The following is a 17355-nucleotide window of genomic DNA, read 5'->3' as shown; positions in this document are numbered from 1 at the left end:
GATATTAAATATTTTTTATTCTTAAAGATAACGTGATGCTGCGCTCTGCCCAGAAGGAGAGCAAATCCCTGTCAGAGCAGAGTCTGGCGAGCCCGCCGTGCGTCGGGCGTGTCCCGGAAGCATCAGCACCTAGACGTGCGGGCTCTGCTGTCTTCATATGAGATCTGTCGTTGAATGTGACCGCCCCGCCCCACCCCCCTGCTGGATACAGGGCTCCACACGGAGAGGAAAGAGGCTTGTCCAGTGTGACCCCGAGGAGTAGGGCCAGGATTGGAGCCACGCTGCTGGACCTTGGGCCTCATTCTTTCATCTTGGGTAGGGGGGTCCCTGCCTGGCTGAGCCCGGGAGCTGCTGAGTCCCTCAGGGCACCCCCTCCTCACCTCTGCTCATCAGGGCCCTTTGGGGTCCCCAAGGCCCCACCCTTGTCGTGTCCCTGACACACACAGATATACACGGACATACTAGACACACACAGACACACACACAGACAAGACACATAGAGACACACACGTGCAGCCACACACAGACACACACAGAGACGGATAGACCTACATCCAGACATACACACATTTATGCACAGACACACTTACACAGACACACACACACAAATAGACTCACGCAGGGACACACATTCACACAGAGACACATACACTCATGCATACACATGACACATCACACACACAGGCACTAACACACACATACGTAGATACACTCATGCACACACACCCCTGCACACAGTCACATACAGATACACTTGTTTGCACACAGACGTGTAGTCACACAAAGATACAAGTGCACATAATCAGACACAGCACATGCACGTAAGATACACGTATACATACTCGATACAGACATGTTCACACACCCCAGGCAGGTCATGCTGCCTGTCTCTGCCCCTGACGTTGCCCAGCCTGCTCCACCCCCTGGTCCTTCAGCACACGTGGCACTGACTGTGGGAGCCCCCGGTGCAGCTGCCCCTGGCTGGAGGGGTCGGGAGGCAGCAGGGCCGTGTACTGAGCACCCGAGACCCCAGGGGGGGCTTGATCAGGGACGGGCGTGGCTGGAGGGGCAGGGGGGAGACCGGTCAGGGGCCCAGACCAGGCTGAGGGCCGTGGGAGGGAGAGCACCCATCACCCGGACATGAAGGCGCTTCCTGGGGCCTGGCTCCGACCTGGGCTGAGACCGGGAGCAGGAGCGCGGGTGGTCAGCGTGTCCCATGTCCGGGATGTGGCGCGGATGGCCACAGAAGGAGCTCAGAAGCCGGGGCCGGAGGGCTTCCTGGGAGGGGCACCCTGGCAGGCGAGCGCTTGGAGGACAGGCATTGGGGCTCCAACCTCTCTAAAGCGGCACCTTTCCTGGGGGGGCACAATTAGGTTCAAAGTCCGCCTGCCAACAGAGCAGGACAGGCGAGGCCACCCAGAGCTCCTGCCATCATGGCACCCTGCTGCCCGGGCCATGCTTGGGGCAGTGCCCACAGCAGGGTGCCCATGTGCAAGTCCACATCTGCTTCCGCAGGCCTGGACGCCCATCTCTGGAAGGTGGGGCCTCTGTCTGGTTCATCCTGGTATCCCGGGCTCGCGGCCTAGGCTGCATGCAGTCGGCGCTCAATGCGCGCTCACACCGGCCGTCGTGTAACGCCCGCAGCTGGACGGTTCCCCCTGTCCCGGCCCCCGGCCCGCTCTCACTGCCCCTGTGGTGTCTGAAGTCCCGGCGGTGCAGGGCCGCCACCCCGCTCCTCTCGCCCACGCCCACGAGGATGACGGCTGTTCTCCGTTCTTTCTTCCAGGTTGCAAGGGCTGCGGGGTGGAGATCAAAAACGGCCAGTCCCTGGTGGCCCTGGACAAACACTGGCATCTGGGCTGCTTCAAGTGCAAGACTTGCGGGAAACAACTGAACGCGGAGTATATCAGCAAGTGAGTGGGCGGGGCTCGCCCTGTCACCGGGGGGCAGGGCAGGGCTCGTCCTGTGCCCACCCTCCTGCATGCTCCTCCCGTCTGTGCCAGGGGAAGAGCCCCAGCTGGGCCCCTCTCCCTGCCAGTCTTGCTTCCTCAGTGTGGTTTGCAGACACTCCCATGCTGTTTCTGTTCACTGGGACAGAGACGTTAGCGCTCTCACCTTTGACCTTGTAAAACAACTCCCCGCACGGCCCCTGGTGCCACCCTCACTCGTGGATTTCGCCCCCCTTGCTGGTGCCTGCATCCTCTGCAGAATGCAAAGTGGGCGTCAGCTGAGGCTGGCAGCAGAGCAAGGAAGAGAGGGCTGACCGGGCTCAGGTGTCACAGGTGTGACAGCACAGCCCCGTCTTCTGCCGCAGGGCCATCGGGCAGCTCCCGCTGGCCGACACAGGGTCCCTGATGTGTGCTCAGGATGCAGCGATGGCTGGTTTGGGGTGCGGGGGGAGCGCTGTTATCCAGAGGCCGTGGGGAGCGAGCTTCTGGGGATCGGGCCCTGAGCAGGGGCAGCTGGTCTGCCAGGAGTGGAGGTGCATTCTAATCCCTGGAGATCAGGAAACTGAGTCAGGTGAGCCCCCAGACAGCACAGGGGAGGGAAGGGTTACAGGCTGAGCTCAAAGGAGCAGCTTCTCTGAGTGCAGAGCGGCTCCCTCCTGCCAGGAAGGGGCTTTTTTGGCAACTTCTGTCACAGACTATGCTAGTTCTTGATGCCCTGAGGGAATAGAACCATCACAGGCATTGACTGGGGTAAAAAACTGCTGCAGTAAAACTTCAGAGAATAAAACACACACACATACATGCATGCACACACGTGTGCATGCGAGAGTGGGTGTACACTGGGGGAATCCGAATCGGGTTGCTGCATGTGCCAGTGTCAATTTCCTGGTGGACCTTGTACTCTAATTCTGTAAGATGGGATCCTTGGGGAAACCTGGGGAAGGCCATCCTGGTTTCTCTGTCCCATTTCTTACAACTGTGTTTGGATCCACAATTATCTCAAAATCAAACATTGCCGGTGAGAGTCCCCACACCAAGATGAGCCTCTGTCCAGGCTGGGGGGGTTCTGGCCGCTTGGGCCAGGACCTGTTTCCTCTGTCATAGTAAAGGGAAGGGGTGAGTGACAGGCCAAGGCAGCCTTGGGGACAGAGCACTTAAAATAAAACAGAATGATGCCCAGCCCCCAGAGCGCTGCAGCCCCTCTCACCCACACAGCGTGTATGTTACTTAGCAGCCTCCGGAACAGCCCCGGGATTGATGATGAGGGCGCGGTGGTGTTGCCATGGAGACGTTAATCTTTGAACCTCCTGGATTTGCTGCATGTGCAGCCTTTTGTGGGGAGAGGTCAGGGCCCTGAGGTCAGGGCATTTGAAGGTGGACCCTAAGGGCCCAATATACACGTCCCCTCCCCTGTGGAAGGAAGGGCTGCTTCGTTTCTGAGGCTGCAGAGAAACACCGGGACTTCACCCCTCCTGCTGGCATCTGTGTGACCCAGACAAGGTCCCGAGCTTTGAGGAAAAGAGGGCGCCACTAGCTGCAGTCTCCCAACAGCTTGAGAAATCTCACCTTCTGTTAGCAGCTGAGCAAAAATCAAAATCAAACTGGGGCTAACACGGCAACGTCAGCAGTGCGGGTGGGGGGGAAGATGCACCAGAGTAACGCCCCCGACCCTGCACCTGCCGTGCCAGTCGCCTCCACATCCAAGTCCCATTGGGCTGGACCTGGGGCCAGGGGGACAGCCCCGGTTGGCGATGACAATGACAATGGCCTCAGCCACCGAGTGCCAGGCGCCGGCCATACCTTGTCTTACTTAGACCTTGCTCTTACCAATCCCACTTCACAGCCAGGAAGCTGAGGCCCAGACAGGTTAAGTGACAGCTGGGACTGGGCATTTGAGTGCAAGGCTGTTCACTCACCGCTGCCCAGCAGGGAGCGCTGGCAGCACCTCCGACATCGTCACTGCCCCTCGTCCCGTGGTGCTGACCGCGTAATGATAATTAATGAGCTCCGACTGCAGGCCAGGTGCTGTCCAGGCCTCATGCCTGCGTTGTCTTCCGTCCACCACCTGCAAACCAGCTGTCTCCTTACAGTTCAGTGAAGGGGGCTCAGCGTTTGAGCCGCCCACCCACGGCTGCCCAGATATTCAGGAGCAGCGCCCACGAGGGTGTCCCGCTCGTCCCAATTTCCCAAAGCCACAAGCCACGTGCGTGGCGCGTAGTAAGCCCGCCATTGCTGTGCGCGGGGAGCGTGGACGCATCGCCGCCGTGTGGTCCTCCCGCTCCTTCCTGCGCAGCCTGATGCCCCTCGCCCCTCGGGTTTCGAGAGCAGGAAGCTCCCAGCCACGCCCAGGAGGGTGAGGGTCGGTCCCAAGGCACACCTGCCACTTGGCATCTTGTCACCCTCAGACCTGGTCTCCAACGTGGGCGGCTTGGTCACACCCCCTTGTCGGCTCACGTTTTTCTCCAGCACCCCAGACCCCTTTCAGAAGGAGCAGGAAGCCACCCAATGGGTAAATAGACTATTTCCCACCCCGGATGTTAAACATCGGACAGAATGAACTGGAAGGAAGAGCCACGTCTGCGGAAACGTCTTTTATTTCCGAGACGCAGCTTTGATTCCTTGGGCTCAGCCTTTGGAGCCCTCCACCAGCCCTCGCTCGCCCCCTGGGCAGGCGGCCCCACCTCTTGCACCTCAGTTTGTCCACCTGTGAAATGGGACGATCTTTGTGGTATTTCTCATGGGGCTGCCCTGATGACCGAGGGGGCGTGCTGGTGCCCGTAAGTGCCCCATACATGCTGTCTAAGGGCTGTGCTGTTATCCAGAGTAGGAGGAAGTGGGCGTTTGCCCCTTGGACGTGGCCGCTCTCGTTGGCGAGGACTCTTGAGGGCTTGAGGGTCCTGGGGGTGCCCCCGCCGTCCTGACTGCCGGCTCTGTTGCAGGGACGGGCTGCCCTACTGTGAGGCCGACTATCACACCAAGTTCGGGATCCGCTGCGATGGCTGTGAGAAGTACATCACGGGGCACGTGCTGGAGGTAAGGAGGCCAGCCTGGAGGCCGTGAGCGCGACACTCGCTGGCTCTGAGCTAAGTCCTGCTCCGGGCGCTGGGGCCTGCCCGCCCCCTAGGAGTTAACAGAGAGGATAAGAAGGTGCCTCTCGTGGCGTCTGCGGCGTATGTTTGTGCAGGAACCCGCGCCCCCCTGAGCCTTTGCCTCCCAGCTCTGCCAGAGGACACCTTCCAGGGTCGGCCCAGTGAGCGCCACCTCCTCCAGGAGTATTTCCCTGCAACACTCCCTCACCTGTGCCCTTTACACGTTGACAGAGAGGTGGGAAGAACTTGCGATCCTGGTTCAGCCCTTTGGCATCTAGATGGGAAATCTGAGGCTTGGCGGGTTGAAAAGGGAGCCTGGGAGGCAGGGCTGGGTCCACAGAGGCGGCCAGGTCACCCAGCGATTTCAGGTTGGGGCGTTTCTGGGGTGCTGACAGGTGCGTTTCTTGATCTGGGTGGTAGTTACATGGGTGTGTCCCTTTGTGAAAATAACACGTGTTATGCACTTTACTACATTTGTGCAGTAAGACCAATCCCATGGGGTGAACAGGACCAAACCCACCCCCCTGATGCTCTGGCCCAGCCTGCCCCTCCACCCCACTCTGCACCCCTCCTGGGCTCTGCGCTGGGGCAGGTGGATGGGCCATCCCTCGTCGAGCATATGGTCTGTTGGGGAGGGCAAAGGTAACCAGAGGACCTGGGGGATGGGGAGGGGGCAGAGCACTGGGAGGGGAGGGGCCCTGACCCAGCCTAGGGGCCTGGGAGCCTTTTCCGAGGAGGTCACAGAAGCAGCCTCTGGGGGTGGGAAGAGAGGTTGGGGTCTGAGGCTGCAGGACCCAGGCCACCCTCCCAGACAAGGGCTTCTGAACCCTGGAAAGCCTGGGTCGGATTTGCATACTAGAGAGCTCCCTCAGGCTGCCACTGAGGCTGGACTTGAGGCCAGAGGCCGGGAGGCCAGCCAGGAAGGGCTGGGCATTCCCGCATCCCCAAGGACTCCTGCCCTGCCCGCCCCACAGCTAGAGCCCAGCGGTAGCAGGGCTCAGAATGCCTTGGTGAATTGCACATTGAGCCCTGAGCTGCTTTTCTTGAAATTACACTTGACATCAGAGCTGCAGGGAGAGAGTTGCCCTGGGGCCTCAGCTCCAGGTAGCGGGGAGGGGAAGGGGGTGGCCACACCCACCCAGAGGGCAGTGAGGCCCTCCCCACCATCTCCCCATTTCCCAGATGCCACAGCGGGAATGGTCCCAGGCTCTGTGCAGGGCTGTGCCCTTCTCTGCCCAGAGGCCCCTGCGGGGGGGCTGTGATTACACCCTCAGTGACTGTAGAGAGTTTGCAAAGCACAAACAAGGGGGGAAGTCACCGACATGCGATCATATTTAGCTGAACTTTTTGGCTGGATTCCTTCCAGTTTTTTCTCCCTCCACGTGCCAGAGTTGGCATCAAACCATTTATACATTATATCCTGATTTTTTTCAACTCCCATGTCCTATTTAATAGATTCCTATGTTTTTGTTTTGTGTTTTATGGGTCTTTTTGTAAACAGCTTTATTGGAATATAGTTCACATACCACGCAATTCACCCGTGTAAAGTGTGCGATTCGGTGGTTTTTAGTATCTTCACAGAGGTGTTCACCCATCCCCACAGTCCATTTTAGGACGTTCTCATCACCTCAAGAAGAAGCCTGTACCCCTTAGCTATTCCTCCCCTACACCCTGAACCCGTGGAAGCCACCAATCTACTCTGGACTCTGTAGAGTTCCCTGTTCTGGACACGTCATATAAATGGAATCATCCACTGTGTGGTCCTCTGTGATTGACATCTGTCTCGCAAGATAACATTCCCAGGTGCATCGTACATAACAGTGTTTCAGTGTTGCTGCATCGTATTTCATTGCAGGAGTAGACCAGAATGTTTTAGGCTGATCATTCATTGTTGGACATTCCACTTTTTCACTACGATAAATAACACTGAGATGAACATCTTTTTTTTTTTATTGCATTTCTAGTTTTCCTTAAGATTAATTCACAGAAGTGTAGAAACTGAGCCAACAACCATGAACTTTGTAAGGGTTCTTGACACTTATAAATTGCTTTCCAGAAAGTTTATTCTGATTTACATGCTTATCAACAGAACACGATCTTTCCCATCTCCCACCCTGGCTGTAACCTTTATGAAATCCTATGTCAAGTTGATAGGGGAGAACGTGGGGCCTCGCTGTTGTTTTCTTCCCTCCCACCCCTAGTGGTGCCGGCTCTTCTTTGTCATTTTTAGCCAATCAGAGTTCTTGCATTTCAGTTATCTTCCGTCAGCATTGCCTGTTTATACACTGGGGGCTTCATGTTTTTCTGACGGAGTTGGGCGGGTGGTCACATAATGAGACTGTTGACATCTCGTCTGCTGAACATCTTGTATGTTTTTCTTGGGTGGTGATCACGCCTCATGTTTGTACCCCCATCCTCCGAACGTGCACGGAGGATGCGTCCTCCCCCCGTACCCCACGGTGACGTCTCACCTGGCCCTCCCGTCTCTCCGGGGCTCTCTCCTCACCCAGACCCTGCTGCAGACCCTGCTCTGGGGGAGTCTGGGCACCCGCCACCTCCGGCAGCAGCACTGAGGCTTCTGGAGGATTCCCCCGGCCAGGGCCCCACCTGCCACAGTGCCTGGCAGTTCAAGCCTGTTTCTCTCTGTTCCCCCAAAAGACTATTCCAGACGTTCCTCGCTCTCCTGGGCTGCTCCCCTCCCACCCCAGCCAGCCAGCCACAATGACCTTGTCTAAGATTTAACAGAGAGAGGGTCAGACGTCACTCAGGGCTGTCTGCGAAGCTTCTACCCCACCCCCCTCCTGCCCTTCCTGACAGAGGCTCTGCCTCTCCTCCCAGCCACAGCCGCCAACCCTGTGCTCGGGTCCGAACCCCGCCCGCCTCCTCTGGAGCCTTACCCTGCCATCTCCTTTCCTCCCTGGGGGCCACAAGGCACCCTCCTGGTGGCTGGTTGAAACAGCTCAAGTCGCCCCCATTTGAAAAGACTAGAAACCTGTCACCCTCACCTGTCCAGGTCCGCCAGCCGCTGCACCGTCTCTTCGAGCAGCTCCCCAGAGCGCCGGCCCCCCAGCCCCGCCGTGCCGGCCCCCTCCCGCCCTCCTTGGTGCCCTCACTCTGTGGGCTCGTGTCTGTGTGTCTGGGAGAGCGTGTGCCGGGCTATCGGCCGCACGCAGGGCCGAGCCCACTCGAACCCAGGAGGCCCAGCCGGGCTCCCGGTGCCTGTCCTACGCCCGACCGCCTGGCCTCTCCCTGCGTAGATGTTGGTTTGTGCTCTGTTTCACGCCGCGCTGTGATACCTGATGGCCTGAGCGGGGAGCCTCTTAGGCTCTGTGGGCCGAGCAGTTGCCGCTACAGGTGTGCGACTGGAGCCTGGCCCGCTTCCGGCACCCTTTGGGGTGGGCGGGACACACCAGACCCAGCCCCGGCGGCCCGCCCTGCCTCTCCGGGTCCTGATCCTGAGCCAGCACTGTGCCCGCCGAGGCCGGTCCATAGACGTCAGCAGAACCTCCTTGGGGATCCGGCGGGTCGTGTCTGCGGAGCGTCCCCCAGCTCAGCGCCGGCCACGAGGTGGCTGATGGGGGGTGGAGGCTGCACTACCGTCGCTGGGCCGTCAGCGGGCCTCCCCCTGGTGGACCGGGCGGGGAGGGCAGGGGTGATTCCGTCCGCAGTGTTAGCGTCCCTGGTCCTTAATGGGCCAAGTACGGACTCGGGGCGTGTGGGGCCTGTGGATGGGGCCCCTCTGGCGCACTCGGGTTTATCCTCGGGAAGGGGACCGCCTGACTTGTGAGGAGCAGGAGAGGAACAGGCCTGGGGTGGAGGATAGAGAGACTCCCGGGGAAGATGAACGCTTCTGCCTTCGCCCCTGCGGGCGGGCGGGCTCTGTGGTGTGTGGCAGTTGAGTCAGCGGGCACCCTCCCCAGCGAGGCGGCGGCAGCTGCGGGCGGGCGGGCGGGGACGAGCCGGCTGCACAGAAGGGAGCAGCCGCCGTGCTGGCACCACCCGCCGTGCTGGCACCACCTGGGCTCGGCCCGGCGCGTGCTGGCACCCAGCTGGGCGTGCAGTGGGCTCCTGAGGGGCGGCAGGTGGCAGGGGGCAGGACCTGGAAAAGAAAGAGAAGGATCCCGACCGCTGGCTGGAGGGTGAGGGCATCTCTGTGCCCCCGTCCTCACGGTCACACTGTCTGTTCCTGCCAGCCCGTCCCGGGAGCGGGGCTGGACAGGGGCTGAGGGGCCGACTGCTCGGACCGGGCTCTGGTGCCGGGACCCCGTGCAGGTAGGAAGCTCCCTGGGCTGATGGGGAGGCCACAGTGGCTGCAGGTGGGTGGGATTGCAGGGAGCGGGGCAGATCAGCCAGGTGCAAGACCCCCAAGGCACCTGCCACCCCACACCGATTTGCCTCCTAAAGTGCTTTCCTCTCTGGAGTCTGAGTAGGAGAGCAGCCCAGGCCCCTTCCCCGCCCCCTGCAGGAGCCCTCAATCTGTGCCGCGTCTGCGTGCGCCGGGCCCGGTGCCATCTTATGCTGGGCGCCCGCCCGTGAAATGTGCATTTGGTGGTAGTGCAGTTCCCCCCACTCCCTCTGTCACTGTAAATATTTAGCATCCTCTACTGCATGTTTTCCTGCATCCTGCGTGTCTGGGGTGTCTGTCCTGAGGAACCTGCTCCGTGCCGGGTCTGGGTGTGGGAGCGTCCTGGGTCCGGCGGGGACCTGGGAGGGGCTGACACAAGCCCCCTCCCCATCGCGGGGTTGGCTGGCTGGGAGGGTTGGGGGGGGGGCCAGGGCCAGGAGCAGAGGTAGGGGGCTTGGAGCAGCCCTGCTGCAGTGCTGGCTCCTGGGGACGGGGTCGCTCCACAGAGAGAGCTGCAAGGTGGCTGTGAATCGCCAGGGGACGGCGGTCTAAGCACATCAACCAGACCAGAGCTGGATGAGCGGAGGGGGAGTTGAGTGAGAGGGAGTCCCTGGCCGAGTCCCTGCCATCACCTTGCTCTCTACTGGTTCTCACAGTATTAGCAGGAACAGGTGGGTGGGGGCGGGGAATGGGGTGCGTCTTGCTCAGCCCCATCCTCCTTAACCCTGGCGGGCTGCTGTCTGAGCCCCACCTGCCTCCTGCAGCCTGGCTGTCTCCATGGTAACGAGAAGCCCAGGGTCCCCCTGGGACCACTAATTAATCCCTTCCTCCCTTTATTCCTTCCTCTGTGCTTCCATCCCTCCCTCCCTCCTTCTTCCCTTCCTTCCGCTCCTCCATCCAGCACCCACATTTCTGAAGGCTCACTGTGTCCCACCCTGGCCTGGGGGCTGAGTTCCCGGTGAGGACGGTGGCAGGGGTCCCCCGGCCTGACCTGGAGGAGCCCTGGAGGGAGGGGGGCGGCCAGCTGAAAGTTTCTCCATTTCAAATGGACCCTCTCCTGCGACTCCAGACGCTGGTGTGTTTATTTCTTCCTCTTTTCTCCTTGGCACTTCCTTTTCACCCTCCTAAGCCAGCAGGACTTTTATCATTGGGAGAAAACAAACCCTGAGTTCCGAACAAATAAAGGCATTTCCTAAGGACAGAGGTGAAGTCAACTTCCCAAGACCCCAGCTTCTCTCTCTTTTTAAAACTTAATGAATGTGTTTATTTTAAAAACACTCTCAGAGGGAATACCTGTTTATCATAAAAGAAAAATCATCCATAATGAATGTCATCACCCAGAAAAACTACCATTAGCATTTAGATTTCATCCTTTTAGATTGTGTGCACACACACAGACACACGGACACACACACACACAAAGACACACACAGACACAGAGATACACATAGTCATACCTCTGCCTGCAGCTCTGCTCTAGGGCCTGGGACAGCAGAGAACGAGGGGACAAGGCTTAGTCCTGGAGCGGTCACCCCGGTCCTGGAGCTGGAGGAGAGAGAGGAACAGAACCCAAACAGAGTCAGGGAGCCACGCCAGCCTCCATGTGGTCCCCCAAGACCCTGAGTCCGGAACGAGACCCCGAGCCCAGAGCGAGCCTGTCCCAAGGCCTGTGGCGTCAGCAGTGGGGAGGGGGCGGGGCTGAGTCAGGGGTTCTGGGGAGGGTCTTTGCTGACATGGCACAGAGCTTGGGAGGGTCTGGGGTTGCAGGCCCCCCTGTGAGGGCTGCCAGACGCTCCCCCCTCCCCCGACTGCATCCTTCCTGCTAAAGATTTTGATGAGCTTCTCGGTAAATTTCATTTGATCGGTGCGCTCTGGAGATTAGGCCTTTTAAGATCTGGATCCAGTTCTGGTCCTTCACAAAGGAGACTAAAGCTTCAAATTGGGGGATATGCCAGGAGCAGCCACTGGGAGCTGGCTGGTCTGGGCTGGGGGATGTGTGCCCTGCAGCGGGGACCCAGGGGAGGGCTCAAAAGCAGGCGGAGGCACAGCCGGCTCTCCAGGGAATGGAAGAGACCATGGATGGCTTTAGGGAGGAAAAGGGGGTGCCTGCTTCCGATGGGGTAGGGGAGGTCCATTCCTCCGTGCTTCCCACAGCTGGGGGAGGGGGGAGGGGTTGGCTGCTCCTCTCCGCAGGGAGGGGAGGGAGTTTCTGGAGCCCAGAGACACTGCCACATCTCCACGGTGCCAGCCCGGTCCCTAATGCCCACGGTAGGGCTGCGCTCAGTACCCTCTCCACTCTGCCTGGGTACCGCTGAGGAACAGAGCTCGCTCGGTGCCCTCGGAGGCTGCGTTCCTAATGAGCCTGGTTCTGTCTGATGAAAGATGACAGCCCCTTGTCAGAAGGCACAAGACATCGTTTTCAAACCATGCACTGCAAAATCTCATGGGCTTTTGATACACTTTTAAAATCTGCGCCATCTTGAGTCCCACCTGGGTAAGGGGCTGCGCTACCTGCCGGGCTGGGGGCTGGGCTGATGGCACAGATGACTAAGGCCCTTCTAGGACAGTTGTGGGGAGGAAAGGGCTCTGACAGAGCAGGGGCTGCTGCTGGGTTCCGATCACGTGGAACGCCCCGGCCACCGTGGCCACTGCGAGACAGCGGCAGCAGCAGCGGGGATTGATGCAAGGGGTGAGGACACTTTTATTTTTGACTTCATGAGCCTGTCTTAGTCGGCTTGGGCTGCTCTGCTATGAGCTGCGAGGCTGAAACAACAGACGGTTATTTCTCATGGCTCTAGAGGCTGGAAGTCCAAAATCAACGTGCCAGTCCGCTGGGTTCCTGGCTTGGAGAGGGTCACCTTCTCCCTGTGTCCTCCCATGGCAGAGAGCTCTGCTGTCTCATCTTGTAAGGACACTAGTGTCCTTATAAGACATCATGGGGGCCCCATGTGGCTTTTCATGGCTTAATAACCTTCCATTGTGTTTATCACACTCACATTTGGACATTTGGGCTGGTTCCACCTTCTGACTGTTGGGAATAATGCTGCTGTGAAGATCTATGTACGCGTTTTTGTGTGGACCCATGTTTTTATTTTTTTTGTTCTCTTCCTTTTTCTTAAATACCTAGGAGTGGAATTGCTGGGTTGTATGGTAGTTCCGTGTTTAACTTTTGGAGGCACTGACAAAGTGTTTTCCACAGTGGCAACACCATTTTACATCCCCACCACCGACGTGCAAGGGTTCCAATTTCTCCATATCCTCACCAGCACTTATTTTCCATTTTGTTTTGTTTTAATTATTGTCGCCCTCGTAGGTGTGAGGTGGTATCTCATTGTCGTTTGGATTTGCCTTTCCTTAATGACAGTGATGTTGAGTATCTTTGATTTGCTTCTCGGCCGTTCCTGTATCTTCTTTGGGAGAAAATGTCAGTTCAAGCCATTTGCCTATTTTTTAACTGGACTGTTTGTCTTTTTGTTGTTGAGCTGTAAGAGCTCTTTATATATTCTGATCCTAAACCCTTATCAGATCTATGATTTGCAAATATTCTCTCCCATTCTATAGTTTGTCTTTTCACTTTCTTGATAACGTCCTCTGATGCACAAAAGTTGTTAATTTTTATGAAGTCCAACTTATCTATTGTGTTGTTGCCGCTCACACTTTCCGTGTCGTATCCGAAAATCCACTGCCGAATCCGGGGTCAGCAAAATATACCCCTGTGTTTTCTTCTGTGGTTTTATACTTTTGTGGGAAAACTCTTTTACTGGCACGTAACACACAGAGGAGTCCATGAATCTCACGCACTGGACACACCCAAGCCACCAGCACCCAGACCAAGAAAACACATGCCCAGCCCCCTGGGGCCCCCAAAGCAGCCACCACACCCTGACTCTGACCATATAGATTCATTTGCCTCGTTTTGAACTTCGTAAAAATGGAATCTGCTCTGCGGTGTCTGGTTTCCTTCCTCAGCCTTGCGTCTGTTCTAAGCCTCCAAGTTGATTGCTCAGGGCGTGGGGTTTGGGGGTGCATGGGCATGAGGTGCACACCACAGAGTCAGGGATCCCCCGGCTGGGGACAGAGGCCACAAAGGCCAGACTCCTGGGCGCCAAGCCTTGCTCCACCCCCTCCTGCTGTGTGACCTTGCTCAGCTTCCTCCACCTCTCTGTGCCCTGATGGAAACAAAGATAGTCATGAACCTCACAGGCTGTCACAGGATGAAGACCAGTTAGTGTGTGAAAGGGCTTCTTGCCTCTCCCTGTAGAAATAAGCGGTATCCCCGTTGCTGCTATTTTTGGAGACCGGGGGCGTTTGCCAGCTGCTGGGTTGGGGGGTGCTTTCCAGAGGGAAGAGTGTGGACGCTGGGCCGGCCCCTGGCGGTGGCCACAGGGCTGTTTCTCTGCTCAGCCTTAATTCTCATTGGTCGGGCTGGGGTTTCAAGCCTGTCCCCTTACAGACCGTCCCCACAGCTTTCTCTCTCCACCTGACTCAGTGTAGACATGCCGTGTAGATGTGCTGTGTAGACACCAGTGTGTGCTTTCTCCCCCAAGTGGCTGTCACAGAACTCCTGCTGTTTGATGTCATGAGGGTGGGTTGTCCCCCCGACCCAGAGTGAAGGGGGTGCCTGCCTGAGGAAGGCGTGAGGACAGGTCAGAGGTCACAATGTTTAAAGTGCGTGAGTCGTCAGTTGACAACTGGGACCTGATAACAGGTGGTTTCTGTTAAAGCTACAGTGCTGTTCCAATCCCCTGTTTGTACCTCAAGGACGGAGCTGCTCTGACCGCTCAGCATTTTAAGGCTGAAATGGCAGCTTCACCCTCACTATGCCTGGGCCCAGTGCCGCATTGTGACCTGCTCCCCAGATAGATCCCTGAGACTAGGGGTTCCTGCAGTGGCCCCGTGCCAGGCCCTGCCCTCGGAGGCTCACTGTCTAGTGGGGAAGAATCACCCGAAATAATTGTCAAACCCTGTGAAAATGGGGCTGTGGGAGCCCAGAGCAGGGAAGCAATCACGGGAAGCTTCCAAGAGGAGGTGGCGTTGGAGATGAGATCGGGAACATTCCAGGTGGTCCCGGGTGGGAGAGTGGGGAGGGCAGTCCAGGTGGAAGGGGCTGCAGGTGCAAAGGCCCGGAGGCCACAGAGCCGGCAGGACTGAGCACTCAGCATTCTCACGCTTCCCCAAAGCATCCCTTTGCCTGGAGACATGGGTGGGCCACGCAGACTGGCACCTCCGGCCCCACGCAGGAGGGGAGTCTGTTCTGGATTCTTCCTCCCTGATACTCAGGGGGTCCCCCTCGGGCCTGGTTTGCACCGAAGGCACCGGTGGGGACGGGGAAGGAAAGCGAGGTGCTTGTAATGAATTTGCACCCCGTTACTTACTGATTCAGCAGAGTATTACTAATTCAGTTTCAGAGAGTGGTGATTAACCTTCACATCTCAGGAAAGAGTGAGGGGGGTTACATCCACATTTAGCAGCAGGCTGCAGCTACCCCCAACCCAGGTGAAGGAATAGTCACTGTACAGTCATGCTGAAGACAGTATTTTGGGGTGACTTTTTTGGTACCGTGTAGAAATAAGCCAAACTTGCCAATGTCCTTTGTTTTGGTTATTTCGGTATCAATATTTTAATCGAATTGAATGGGTTTCAAGAATGATAAAAACAGCAAAACACTCATTGAGAAAATTGAGCGATACAGAGAAACGAAAAGAAAATGATCTATCACTTTCACCCCAGCTGTCCTGTCCCTCCATCTGGGGAAATAACGTTAGGTCCTCCCTCCCCGCCCCACCAAGATACAGAGATGCACGGGACCTGGCCCCCCTCTGCCTCGTGGGTGGGGCAGACCCATCCACCGCTGAGCCGGGAGGAGTGGGCGACACAGGCGCTCTCCTGGAGGCTGGTCTCTGCTCCCAGGCGTGGCCCCAGCGGGCAGGGGCCACATTCACACACCCTGGACGGCCTGGGGCACCACCGGTCCCATCCCATCCCCCTGGGTGTGGGCTCTCCACCACACAGCCTGCCTTCCTGCCTCACCTGAGCACCTGCGTGGGGACACGCCGTGCCCTGAGCAGAAACGCCCGTGCTCTGTGCTTTTTCCAGGCCGGGGAGAAGCACTACCACCCTCTGTGTGCGCTATGTGTCGGGTGCGGCCGGATGTTCGCGGAAGGCGAGGAGATGTATCTGCAAGGTAAGAAGAAGACCGTGCTGCTCGGGACCCGAGGGCACCAAACAGGCGGCTCCCGGGCCCACGCCCTGTGCTGGGTGTGCCCTGGCGGGTCGGCGAGCTTTCCCGCTAGTTAGGGAACCCCGCCCCCCAGCAGGGGTGGGGGTCCAGGGCCCAGCGGGCTCTCCCCGCGGAGCACCCGCCGGCGGCGGCAGAGTGACAGCCTGCCTGGTTCTGCATCGTCCATCCACATGATGTCCGTGAACCTGAGATGGACGAGATAAGAAAAAGGCCAAGTTCAAGAGCAAGGTCCAGGAGTGTTGGAAATTGGGGTCCCAGTAGCCAAACGTAAATGGATGTGTTCTGTGTGTCTGTGGTCGCTTCAAGCCTGTCCCGAAAGCCCCTCAGCCCGGGGTCCATGTCTCAGGGCTTCCCCCGCACTACCCTCCCTTGATTGATGAATGAGTGTGGAGACCACGGGCCGCTCCTGAGGCTTTTTTCCTGGTCAAGGGAGTCGCCAAAGTGTCAGTAAAGAGAGTTCTGGAGAAAAACATAGCCAACCTTCTAACCCATTTCGTGGCATTTCATGGGAAATTCCCAACCCATTCACCATTAAAATAATAATAATAACAATAGAATAAAGACGAGGTGTTCTGTGGCCACCAGACCTGCAGAAGCAGCAGGTGACAGCCAGTTGTCCCCTCCCTCCTTCTGCAGTGACCCTGTTCAGCTCCTTGCTGCTTGTTCAAAAAATTACACCAACACTCAGACCGGAGCACCCAGCTCCCAGCTATTTCTCTACATGTTTATTAACCGGGGTGCTAGCAATTCTCCTTCGAGCTACACTTAGTTTTATCACCTTGAAGACCCACCCCATCCCTGTGGCTTATTCATTCCCAAGCCTTGATAAAGAAAGATTATTTGGACACTTGTCAAAACGGTAGGAAGACGGTATTCAGGACATGGCAGAAGGGCGGGGGGATCAGGCCAACTCCGAATTCGACAAGGACGGGGGATTTATAGCCAAGGAGGGGGTGGGGATTAGGGGGGACGGGTGGGTGGAAAATTACCAAGAGGAAAGGCCGAGAAGGATTCCTGCTGAAGACAGGCCAGCGGCCTAGACGCAGGGTCAAAGGTGGGGCTGAGGCTCAGCAGGATCCTTGCTGAAACTGGGCTCGCAGGTTGAAGACCTTCCCCGAGGGACCTGGGCGGGATGGGTTAGATGCTGAGACCCCCTGTCTCTGTAGTCACATTGTCTTTTCAAGGACGTCTGTGTCTCCGTGACCCCGGAGGCAAGCTGAGTAGGGCCAGACGGGCCATTGGATGACCTCACCCGGCATCCTTCTGGGGCCGTGTGTCACACAGGCCTCCCTTTCTGAGACTGAACCTCATGGGGTGACGTCAGCCAGGACTGCCTGGTCCCCAGTGTCCCCTCTTGTTCTTCAGTCTTGAGAGCTTATGAAAGGGGTCCTTTACGCCTCTCCCAGACGTGCTGGTATGTCTCGGTGGGGAGGGGTCACCCTTCCCGAGGCGCCCACGCCCACCATAAGTGGCACCTTCAGGACGTACTGACGCCTAGCACAGTGGCATCGAGCCGGCAGCTTGGGGACACGCGCTGGCCATCAAGGGGACCCAGTCTCAGAACAAAGATGCTCTTCATGGCTCTGGGCTCCCTGTTTCTAATGCGGGACCTGCCCTGACTTTCTGTGGGATGTCGCAGCCCATCCCGTCCCCTCCCAGCCTCTTTCCCAGTCTGTGCCGGAAGGATTCAGACCCGGTCGGTGATTTTCACGCCCCACTCCACGCAGCACC

General features: G+C 57.9%; 1 protein-coding gene across 22 annotated transcripts in view; it reads left to right on the top strand.

Annotated features, from left to right (window-relative positions):
* Positions 1-17355, top strand: part of ABLIM2 (actin binding LIM protein family member 2) — a 152328-nt gene that overhangs the window by 61474 nt on the left and 73499 nt on the right. For all 22 annotated transcript variants that reach the window (XR_009503401.1, XR_009503400.1, XR_009503395.1 and 19 more), the window contains exons 5-7: positions 1787-1913; positions 4889-4982; positions 15480-15567. Coding sequence is in view for 2 of the 22 variants with exons in the window: in XM_059923664.1 (XP_059779647.1) it covers positions 1787-1913; positions 4889-4982; positions 15480-15567 (309 nt within the window). In the remaining 20 variants the exon portion in view is untranslated. The remainder of the gene's footprint in view (positions 1-1786; positions 1914-4888; positions 4983-15479; positions 15568-17355) is intronic.

The sequence above is a fragment of the Balaenoptera ricei genome, chromosome 5, assembly GCF_028023285.1.
Source record: "Balaenoptera ricei isolate mBalRic1 chromosome 5, mBalRic1.hap2, whole genome shotgun sequence".
Lineage (NCBI taxonomy): Eukaryota > Metazoa > Chordata > Mammalia > Artiodactyla > Balaenopteridae > Balaenoptera > Balaenoptera ricei.
Note: the sequence above shows the minus strand (reverse complement) of the source record. Positions and strands in the feature narration are given on the sequence as shown.